This window comes from Lytechinus pictus, chromosome 3 (genome assembly GCF_037042905.1).
Source record: "Lytechinus pictus isolate F3 Inbred chromosome 3, Lp3.0, whole genome shotgun sequence".
NCBI lineage: Eukaryota > Metazoa > Echinodermata > Echinoidea > Temnopleuroida > Toxopneustidae > Lytechinus > Lytechinus pictus.
The window spans coordinates 9600077-9612488 of NC_087247.1; the positions used below are offsets into that span (position 1 = coordinate 9600077).

The 12412-nt window shown below is 37.4% G+C and overlaps 2 protein-coding genes across 2 annotated transcripts; both read right to left on the bottom strand.

Annotated features, from left to right (window-relative positions):
- Positions 1-50: 50 nt before the first annotated feature.
- Positions 51-4529, bottom strand: LOC135153791 (S-antigen protein-like). Its single transcript, XM_064097934.1, has 4 exons — positions 4514-4529; positions 3187-3747; positions 1501-2079; positions 51-1318 (listed from the first exon to the last, which is right to left on the bottom strand). The coding sequence occupies exons 1-4, from the start codon at positions 4527-4529 to the stop codon at positions 51-53; spliced, it is 2424 nt and encodes an 807-aa protein (XP_063954004.1).
- LOC129256550 (strongylocin 2-like) lies at positions 3722-8625 on the bottom strand. The gene is made up of 4 exons (XM_054894726.2): positions 8012-8625; positions 5590-5688; positions 4869-4946; positions 3722-4600 (listed from the first exon to the last, which is right to left on the bottom strand). The coding sequence occupies exons 1-4, from the start codon at positions 8106-8108 to the stop codon at positions 4584-4586; spliced, it is 291 nt and encodes a 96-aa protein (XP_054750701.2). The 5' UTR covers positions 8109-8625; the 3' UTR covers positions 3722-4583.
- Positions 8626-12412: the final 3787 nt, after the last annotated feature.

Consider the following 12412-nt stretch of genomic DNA (forward strand, 5'->3'; position numbering starts at 1 on the left):
ACGTAGAGTAGATCAGGTTAAGGAGACGTTTGTTAATTGAAAGGTGAGAGCTATCCAAAGAACATAATCTGCATTATCATACTTTTTTCTTCATAATCACCATCACAGCCATCGTCACCATCTTCATTATCACCATCACAACAATCGTCATCATCTTTATTATCACCATCACAACCATCGTCACCATCTTCATGATCACCATGACAGCCATCGTCACCATCTTCATCATCACCATCACAACCATCTTCATTATCACCATCACAGCCATCGTCACCATCTTCATAATCACCATCACAACCATCGTCATCATCTTCATTATCACCATCACAACCATCGTCACCATCTTCATGATCACCATGACAGCCATCGTCATCATTTTCATGATCACCATCACAACCATCGTCACCATCTTCATTATCACCATCACTACAACCATCCTCACCATCTTCATCATCACCATCAAAACCATCACAACCATCTTCATCACCATCACAACCATCGTCACCATCTTCATGATCACCATGACAGCCATCGTCACCATCTTCATTATCACCATCACAACCATCGTCACCATCTTCATTATCACCATCACAGCCATCGTCACCATCTTCATAATCACCATCACAACCATCGTCATCATCTTCATTATCACCATCACAACCATCGTCACCATCTTCATGATCACCATGACAGCCATCGTCATCATTTTCATGATCACCATCACAACCATCGTCACCATCTTCATTATCACCATCACTATAACCATCCTCACCATCTTCATCATCACCATCAAAACCATCACAACCATCTTCATCACCATCACAACCATTGTCACCAACTTCATAATCACCATCACAACCATCGACACCATCTTCATAATCACCATCGTCACCATCTTCATTATCACCATCACTACAACCATCCTCACCATCTTCACGATCACCATCACAGCCATCGTCACCAACTTCATAATCACCATCACAACCATCTTCATTATCACCATCACAACCATCGTCACCAACTTCATAATCACCATCACAACCATCGTCACCATCTTCATTATCACCATCACAGCCATTGTCACCATCTTCATTATCACCATCACAGCCATTGTCACCATCTTCATTATCACCATCACAGCCATTGTCACCATCTTCATTATCACCATCACAACCATCGTCACCATCTTCATTATCACCATCACAGCCATCGTCACCATCTCCATCATCACCATCACAGCCATTGTCACCATCTTCATTATCACCATCACAGCCATCGTCACCATCTTCATTATCACCATCACAGCCATCGTCACCATCTTCATTATCACCATCACAGACATCGTCACCATCTTCATTATCACCATCGTCACCATCTTCATTATCACCATCACAGCCATCGTCATCATCTTCATTATCACCATCACAGCCATCGTCACCATCTTCATAATCACCATCACAACCATCGTCACCATTTCATCATCACCAACTTCATAATCACCATCACAGCCATTGTCACCATCTTCATGATCACCATCACAGCCATCATCACCATCTTCATTCTCACCATCACAGCCATCTTCATCATCTTCATAATCACCATCACAGCCATCTTCCCCATCTTCATTATCACCATCACAACCATCGTCACCATCTTCATTATCACCATCACAACCATCGTCACCATCTTCATGATCACCATCACAGCCATCGTCACCATCTTCATAATCACCATCACAACCATCGTCACCATCTTCATGATCACCATCACAGCCATCGTCACCATTTTCATTATCACCATCACAACCATCGTCATCATCTTTATTATCACCATCACAACCATCGTCACCATCTTCATTATCACCATCACAGCCATCGTCACCATCACATCCATCTTCATCATCTTCATAATCACCATCACAGCCATCTTCCCCATCTTCATTATCACCATCACAGCCATCGTCACCATCTTCATTATCACCATCACAACCATCTTCATAATCTTCATTATCACCACAGCCATCTTCCCCATCTTCATTATCACCATCTTCATGATCACCATCACAGCCATCGTCATCATCTTCATAATCACCATCACAGCCATCGTCACCATCTTCATTATCACCATCACAGCCATCGTCACCATCTTCATTATCACCATCGTTACCATCTTCATTATCACCATCACAGCCATTGTCACCATCTTCATGATCACCATCACAACCATCGTCACCATCACAGCCATCGTCACCATCTTCATTATCACCATCACAGCCATCGTCACCGTCTTCATTATCACCAACACAGCCATCTTCACCATCTTCATTATCACCATCACAGCCATCGTCACCATCTTCATTATCACCATCACAGCCATCGTCACCATCTTCATTATCACCATCGTCACCATCTTCATTATCACCATCACAACCATCGTCACCATCTTCATTATCACCATCACTACAACCATCCTCACCATCTTCATGATCACCATCACAGCCATCGTCACCATCTTCATTATCAACATCACAACCATCGTCACCATCTTCATAATCACCATCACAACCATCGTCACCATCCTCATTATCACCATCACAGCCATCGTCACCATCTTCATAATCACCATCACAACCATCGTCATCATCTTCATTATCACCATCACAACCATCGTCACCATCTTCATGATCACCATGACAGCCATCGTCATCATTTTCATGATCACCATCACAACCATCGTCACCATCTTCATTATCACCATCACTACAACCATCCTCACCATCTTTATGATCACCATCACAACCATCGTCATCATCTTCATTATCACCATCACAACCATCGTCACCATCTTCATTATCACCATCACAGCCATCGTCACCGTCTTCATTATCACCAACACAGCCATCTTCACCATCTTCATTATCACCATCACAGCCATCGTCACCATCTTCATTATCACCATCACAGCCATCGTCACCATCTTCATTATCACCATCGTCACCATCTTCATTATCACCATCACAACCATCGTCACCATCTTCATTATCACCATCACTACAACCATCCTCACCATCTTCATGATCACCATCACAGCCATCGTCACCATCTTCATTATCAACATCACAACCATCGTCACCATCTTCATAATCACCATCACAACCATCGTCACCATCCTCATTATCACCATCACAGCCATCGTCACCATCTTCATAATCACCATCACAACCATCGTCATCATCTTCATTATCACCATCACAACCATCGTCACCATCTTCATGATCACCATGACAGCCATCGTCATCATTTCCATGATCACCATCACAACCATCGTCACCATCTTCATAATCACCATCACAACCATCGTCACCATCCTCATTATCACCATCACAGCCATCGTCACCATCTTCATAATCACCATCACAACCATCGTCATCATCTTCATTATCACCATCACAACCATCGTCACCATCTTCATGATCACCATGACAGCCATCGTCATCATTTCCATGATCACCATCACAACCATCGTCACCATCTTCATTATCACCATCACTACAACCATCCTCACCATCTTTATGATCACCATCACAACCATCGTCATCATCTTCATTATCACCATCACAACCATCGTCACCATCTTCATGATCACCATGACAGCCATCGTCATCATCTTCATAATCACCATCACAACCATCGTCACCATCTTCATACCATGAAACCAAGCATTTCGATAAGTTTACTCCTTCCAAATCTTTAATTTTTAATTCATAATGTACCAAACCAATAGAAGAATCGAGTAAATCATTTAATACATAATTTTCCGTACATAATGCATGAAGTGAATAATGTGATGAAAATTACGACCAGTAATCTTGTGAAAGATTTCCTATTTAAAAAAATGTAATTTGTGTATATGAAATAATACTCATGTTGATATTTGCACAATATTCTGGCAAGAATAAATATATAAAGAGAGCCAAAAACGCTCATTCTGAAAGTCAGGAAAATAATCGTCTTTATTAATTAATCTAAGATTTAGCAAGAACGCAATTTAATGTCATTTTCATATATTAAAACTGTTATACCTCAATTATTATCTTCCTATCAATCGGACTTCTCTAATTTGCGAAATCAGTCCTGAGAATAAAACAATAACCGTGAATTTTAGGAAAAAAACAAAGATATAACATTTTCTTAACCTCCATGTATTCGCTCAAACCAATATAGATGAATTTCTTTTCATTAGGTTTACCGATTGTACCAAACTGCAGTTCAATAATTAGATTAAATCTACCGTTTATTTTTCATGAATGTATCGCAGGAATTTTCCCAAAGAAGCTCTAGGGATTATTATGTTTATGAGTAAAATTATTGCCTACTAAACGGCAATATATAATTTTATTTGCTTTTGATATCGTATACTGCTGTGAAAAAAGTTCCAAGAAGCGTCTAACGATCTCACTATAAAGCATTAACCAAAAGATCCAAGGAGCATGTTACTGCCAGTTCGCCATCACCATCCATCATCGTCATATTACGAAACAAATTTCCTTCACTTGCTGATACACGTACAAGCGATCTTGGTGTCTAACTTGAAGTAACAGCTGCAAAAAAAGATAAAAAGCCGGTAATAAACAATAAATAAGTCACATTAGGTGTGTGTTTTCGAGAAAAGAAAATAAAGCAGCGTAGAAAGGTTGTTTTTATTATTTTGCGGCAACATGAAGAAAAATACATTATATGTTTTCGCTTGTAGTTGTTTGCCTCAAATTAAATACATAACTGTTATTACACGGAGAATTTCAGTTTGATAATTGTTATGATTAAAAAAAATTCAAAGTGTATGATTATTATTATAATGTTTAGTCTTACCTGTGCACGACGGTGTGGTATTCTTCCCAAACACGACGATATGACAGCAGATGTAATCTGCGCAAGTTTCATGCCCTCCTACGTGAAATCACACAGAATATTATATTAAAATAACGAAATATGAATAACACATTATATACAACTCTATGTTGTTGTTTTTTCTGTAAAAGAAAGAAGAATTTTAAAAAAATGTAACATTAATCATTAGGTTTGCAGTTTCTTATAAATGACCCTCAATTTTTATTAGTATATAGTATAGTATAGTTAATTCAAACTAGATCAGACACAACAATGGTATAATGCATAACGTGAAAGAACTCAGAATTTAGCCTTTTCATGTATTTCTGCATTTTTTAAAGATTAGTCTCTTAATAACAAAATTCAAAATCACGTAATTCTTGGTCGAACGAAGAACCCAATTATACAATTCCCTAACAAGACACACCATACAACATGTATACAATTTGTGGCAATGATACATCACCAAAAATAGTTTACATTTTAATAGGTAGAACACGACTGAAGTTTTGTGGATTGCCTCGGTGGCAATTAATTGAAACGCATCTTTTCATTAGATTATCATGCAGTTATGTTAATTTGTCGGATTTCTTTGTTCGATATTTGTTCAGTTTGACTTACGTTATTGAAAATAAACTGAAAATTTCTTGAAACAGTAAAAAACAAAAAAAGACGAATAGCTTTACCAAACACGTCATTTTACCTGTTGTTTGACACTTTTTAGTTTGCTCGCAAGTGCGATGTGCTACCTTTTTGCGAAGCTTTGTTAACGCGCCCCAAGATTCTTCTCTCGCATTGGAATCTGAAAGGAAAAACACACATTTACGACTTGTTTCATTAAAAAATATCGATGATAATGAAAACATTGCATAGTAGTATACCGGACTTTTTAAAGAGTTTTATAAATAGACAGCTGTGTAAGATTTTCAGGATATATTCGATTAGAATTCTAATTCTATAACATCGGGTTTTTTAAATTGAAATCGCTATCATTGCTCATCTTGTGTGATATAGGAATGTTATGAACCGGACCAAGTCTTTTGGCTTCTTTTGTGTCTTTGAAAGAGACTTCTCTCGTGAGAGCTCAGCTTTTTAGCTGGGGTTTTGATTTCAGGTTTATTTTGCTTTTCGGTTGGCAAATTATCATGGAGCTCTTCCGATTTCAGCCCTTTTCAACTCTCTCAAGCTTTTTTTATCTGCACACCCCTATGATTAGTTCATACCAGTCATTGAGTGAAGGTCGTGCATCATTTCGATTCTTGAATTGGACAGTCTTTATTCAGTCACAAATTAGATGCAATCGTCTAAGAAAGAATATATATGTATACATATATATATATATATATATATATATATATATATATATATATATATATATATATATATATATATATATATATATATATTGTGTAAAACCATCTATGTAATAAATATGTATTCCGTTTCCCCACTTTCCGCTCAAAGTAACAACTTATATTTTCTCCCAATGGGAGCCTAATTTTCTACCAGCACTGCTTTTTATTTAGGCTCCTCACTCTTTTTACATTTTGTACAGCTTTGGCACCCGAGCCACTAACCCGTCTCTGTGGTCTAGTGGTTAAGGCACCGGCGTTCAAAGCTGGGGGCCCGGGTTCGATTCCCGGCAGAGACATTTTTTCGGCATCACCAATTTTTCCAAAGGGTAGATAGCTCTGGGGAACCTTGATTTAAGCTACGCCTACCATTGTTCTCTTCATTAATTTCTTTACAATATTTAAAATAAAAGAGTTTCCAAAGCTGTTGTACATGTATAACTTCACATATTTGTATACTTTCCCATATGTGTACTGTATCAAAGCAATAGCTTTGATCCAGCTGAGGCATGGCGGCTTGTCATTGTTCAAAACCCACCTTCACCCGACAAAGGAAATTATAATTGGTATAGTGTCGAAAATCTGTCTATCTGACGGTCAATCGGATCGGGGTCGCCCGAGCCACTAACCCGTCTCTGTGGTCTAGTGGTTAAGGCACCGGCGTTCAAAGCTGGGGGCCCGGGTTCGATTCCCGGCAGAGACATTTTTTCGGCATCACCAATTTTTCCAAAGGGTAGATAGCTCTGGGGAACCTTGATTTAAGCTACGCCTACCATTGTTCTCTTCATTAATTTCTTTACAATATATATATATATATATATATATTAATGAGGCAAAGTGGTAATGCATTGTACTTTGTTCCAACAGTTTATTTTGAATTCCATATATATATATATATATATATATATATATATATATATATATATATATATATATATATATATATATATATATATATATATATATATATATATATTGTATATATATAAACAAAGTGGAAATGTTCTGCTCGGAGTTGGTCCAATAAACAATTCAAAAAGAAATAAAAACTCCGTAATGAAAAGTATTTCACGAATTTTCGCCCAAAGGGCTTTGTCAAGTGATTTATTGATTAAGATCAACTTTGAAAATGCGTCAAGATCAACAACAGTAAAGCGCGCACTCTCTCAAGGAGCGCCCCTGATGTAGGCGCACCCGACAGAGGGGCGCTCTTACCATGGACCTACTACGAAACAAGGAAAGAGAGGAGGGAAGGAGACGAGGAAATAAAGGAGAAGGGATCAGAGAATAAACGAAAGAAATGAAAAGAAAACGAAAAAAGAAAAACGGGAAAGCAGAAACAAGAAAGAAAGAGAAGCAGTTGGAAAAAAGCAAACATAATGAGGAACAGAGAGTAGAATGAACAGAAAATTGATAAAATAGAGAGAGAGAGGGAGATAGAGAAGATCGAGGAGAGAGATAGAAGAGAGAGAGGTGGGAGACACAGAGAAGGGGTGAAATAGAAATAGAAATAGAAAAACAAAAAGAATAAAAGAAAAGAGCTAGAGACAAATATAGGGGCGGAGTGGGAGAAAGAAAATAGAAGAATAGGCAAGAATATACCAGCTAAGGAAGAGAAAGAGGGAGAGAGAACGAATGAGAAAAAGGGGGAGGGGAGAGAGCAAGAGAAAGAAATGGCCATTGTGTACCTTATGTTTAAATGACCATATATATATATATATATATATATATATATACATACATACATTAATATACATGCAGGCCTATACTTACCATCATCCGCTAATTCATCAAAGAGCTGTGAAGCCATTGTTTGAGACAGGATCACCAAAGTGATGAGAAGAATGAAAGATGCCTTTCGAATATACATTTTGATGATATGCTACAGAAGAAACGAAAGAACGATTCCAATCTCAACTTAACTGAAACGAGCTCCCGGGACGAGTTCACCCCAATATGGAATAGTTGAGAATGGTTGAAAGTGGGATTTAGCTGAGATTAATATAGCAGAAGGGTGCTGTTTTAACCCCTTATCAACATTGCAGTTAACGAAGTCGATAGTATATGTCAACCCCACAAGATGATGGATGGACATCGTGTATAGGCTTACATTAATCCTGTTCGTATTCTGTTATCCTAAACGCTATTGCAGGTATGGACATATGGCAACCAAGGTATTGTTCTTGATTAAAAACAATGTAATTGAAAAACAGAATTGATGTCGTATTATTATAGGCCTATATTTTGATCTATGAAATTGTATAAGCAACATACGATCACAATAAGCCTATATCCTGTCTAAGCCTCATGAATATTGTAGACCTTTGTTTTAGGAGGAGACGGGGAGGAGACCCGATTTGTTACTTCCCGGCCTCCGCGGCGGCCTCGTTTTGCCGCGCCTCGGCCTTGCCACGTTTCGACCGAGGCCGGTTTTGAGCCGAAGTTCTCATGTCTTCGAGTGAATTCAAGATTCAGCAACTATTTACTATATATTTTTTTCAACAATATTTCATTAAGGTCAAGTCCACCCTTTGATTTGAATCCATAGAGATAAATCAAACAAGAATAATGCTGAAAATTTCATAATCGGATGTAAGATAAGAAAGTTATGACATTTTAAAGTTTCGCTTATTTTTCACAAAACATATGCACAACTCATTGATATGCAAATGAGAGAGTTGATGATGTCACGCACTCAGTATTTATTTTGTTTTTTATTGTTTGAAGTATACAATATTTCATTTTTCACAGATTTGACAATAAGGTCCCTCTTGGTTGAACCACAAAATGTTCAAACAATCATGACAATGGTAATTCCATGTTCAGGGAGAAATAAAACCTTGTTAATTCTCATGACAATAAATAGAAAATTGAAATATTTCATATTTCATAATAACAAAATACAAAAGCAATAGTGAGTTGGTGATGTCATCAGACCAGGATGTGCGTATAACTGTTTTGTGAAATTACTATATGTGAAACTTTAAAGTGTCATAACTTTCTCATTTTAAGTCTGATTTTGATGAATTTTTTTGTGTTATGCGAGTTCGATTTTTCTCTTTTTATTCAAATCAACTTTTTGTTGGGGTAGACTTGTCCTTTAAAAATGCACCATCCCCTCGATCTGCTAACTGTCTCTCTTTCGCACTCATCCCTCCTTCTGTCTCTCTCGCTATAGGGTTTCTCCTCGCTTTCCGTTCCTTTGCTCCCTTTTGCGGTGGGCTCTCTTTATTGATAAAACTGACTTATTAGATTTGCGCATGTATTAAAATATATAAGAGTGAACTATCAGGAATAGAGAGATAGAAAAAAAAAAGGAGAACAAAATTAACAACAATAACGGTGAGGGGATTAATCCCAAACGCTCGTTTGAGATTACCTATTATAGGCCTATTATGAGCCCTATCCCCAATTATTGGAACAAAATTAGTGATTCGCTATATGGAAGTTTATCAAAATAGTGTTTTTTTGTATATGTTTGTTCCAGATATAAAGCAAACTATTCGTGTTTTGTATCTATTAAGATGCAGAAGAGTTGAATGTTTTGTATGTTAGGGGCACAGTGCTATATATACATGTGGGGGTCAGCGGTTGACTGCCTTAAAGGAAACCAAACCCCAGAGGTCAACTTTGTCTCTTGATAAAGATAATTATATATGTTGCTCAATAAGATTAACAATTACCCTAAAAACTAACCCAGAAAGCAGAAAAAGACAATAATATGATGCTGTCTTGGCCCCCTCTGAGCATCGCCATATTTCTAAGCCCCGACCAAATTCGTGACGTATGTGACGAAGTAGGAAATTTTCGATCGTCATTGGTCAATATCTTTTGGTCACACGTTTGTTTCAAGTAGTGAACAAAAATAAAAGAGGAGTCAGGGAAGGAAAGAGAGAGAAGATTGAAGAAGAGCACTCGTTATAAGGGTATCAAAACACCGATTTTAAAAAAAGGGGGTAGTTTTGAAAGACTGGTCAATGGTCAATCGCAGGGTCAAACGTATTTAGGGTATGTTTTTTCCAAAGCTTTTTTTTAAATACTATATAGCCAAACGTGTTTAGGCCAAGGGTATGTTTTTTCCCCAAGCTTTTTCCCGGGGTCATGTTCTGCATGGCGACAACTTGTTTAGGGGCCAAAATGTGTAAATAAAGCCCGCGAAAAACTTGTTTAGGGTGTTATTTTGCACACAGAGAAAAACTTGTTTACGGGGTGTATGGAAATAATTTGGCCACGCGTGTGTACAACAATACATTTGACTGCCCCCCCCCCCCCCCGGTGTCAAAGTGACGTCACCTTTCGCCGCCCCTATGCAGGTACCCAAATCGACCTGCTGCATTATGTTCAATCTATAGGCCTATATAGATGAACACTACAGATCATCGATTTTAGAGAAACATGTTTAATGGGATGGTCCGGGCTGAAAGTATTTAAAGCTTAATAAATAGAGTAAAATTCACTGAGCAAAACGCCACAAATTTCATCAAAATCGGATAACAAATAACATAGTTATTGAATTTAAAAGTTTAGCAATATTTTGTGAAAACAGTCGTCATGAATATTCATTAGGTGGGCTGATGATGTCACATCCCTACTTGTTCTTTTGTATTTTATTATATGAAATTAGGTTTATTCAAAAATTTTCTCCAAGAACTAGAAAAATTGAATTGACAACTGATTTAGCGCATTAGATATTTGTTGCTACAACTTATATCATTATAAGGGAGACATATTTATTCACACAAGTATGAAATAATGAAAAAAAAACATGATTTTATGTAATAACATAAGAAAATGTATTAAGATATAAATATTTTCAGCCCGGACCATCCCTTTAAGGTGAAGATCGTTCGGGATCACCGATATTATAGTCTGCTGCATGTGTAAACCCTTCACTCGATTAAAGGGGAAGTTCACCCTGCCAACAAGTTTATTGTAAAAACAGCAGAAAAAGATAAAAAAATATTGCCAAAGGTTTGAGAAAAATCCATCAAAGGCTATAAAAAAGTTATTAGACTTTTAACTATTTGATTTGTGACGTAATATGCGAGAAGATTAATTCTTACATATACCGTATATGGTAAAAAAATAAATGAAATCTCATTTTCTCAGAAAATTGAAAATGGTTTTCACTGTAACTTATGAATATCAATAGACAAACAATTTCACACCCGTTTCTAAAAAGAAAACCAAAATAAGTCACGGGTCACGTATACCATTAAAAAATTGAAATTTATGCCTTTTATATTACATAACATGTTGGGCAGCTGCTCGTTTATGACGTTACATGTCCAAAACTTTAAATTCTAATAACTTTCTTAATCTTTAATGGATTTTCCTCAAATCTTCACCGATATTTTATTATTATTTTTTGGGTGCTATTTTGCAAAAAAAAAACTTTCTTCAGAGTGAACTTTCCCTTTAAGGGTCTGAATGTGCAGCCTATAATGCCGTCTGTACTGAAGGCCCTGCATTGAAACAGCAAGTTTTAGTCTTTGCGTGGAGACCAACTTGTTGATCAAAGTTAATCATCATCATCGTCGTCGTCGTCATCATCATCATCAGTGTATATATCGGCAAAAAACGAATAGTTTTCGGAATAATCCGATCACCCCTTATATTCAGAAGATTTTCTTTTAAGTATTCATTTGGAATTTTGTATTGAATTACTCGCTCTTTCCAAATAAAAAATTCCCTTTCCCTTCAAGGCTCTTTATTTGTATTTCTTTAACTTTTTTTCTTCCCCCCCCCCCGCTTTTTCTTTTTGAATTCATTGTCATTCCTTTTCATCTTTTCCCTATATCTCCTCAAGTTCCCCTTGAAAATCTTTTTTATTCTCTTTATCTCAAGTTCCCTTCTCCCCACCCCTTCTCCATTTCCCTCTTTTTCTTTCTTTCTTTCTTTCTTCGGGCCTTCCATTTTTTCTTTATAATTTCTTTTCTTATTATTTTTGGGGGGAGGCCCGGGGGGGGGGGGGGGGGGCAAGGCCCCTTCAATTCACCACCCTTCTTCATGCCCAATTCAGACCGCACTATACATATACGGGAGCCGCGCGCGGCGCCGCGCCGCGCCCGCCGGTACGGTGTGCGACTTTTTGCTAGACGAAGATGTTGGTTACTGAGCTCGTTCTCGTCTCCGTTGTTTTTTTTGCATGCCGCTGCACCGCCTTCATTTGTA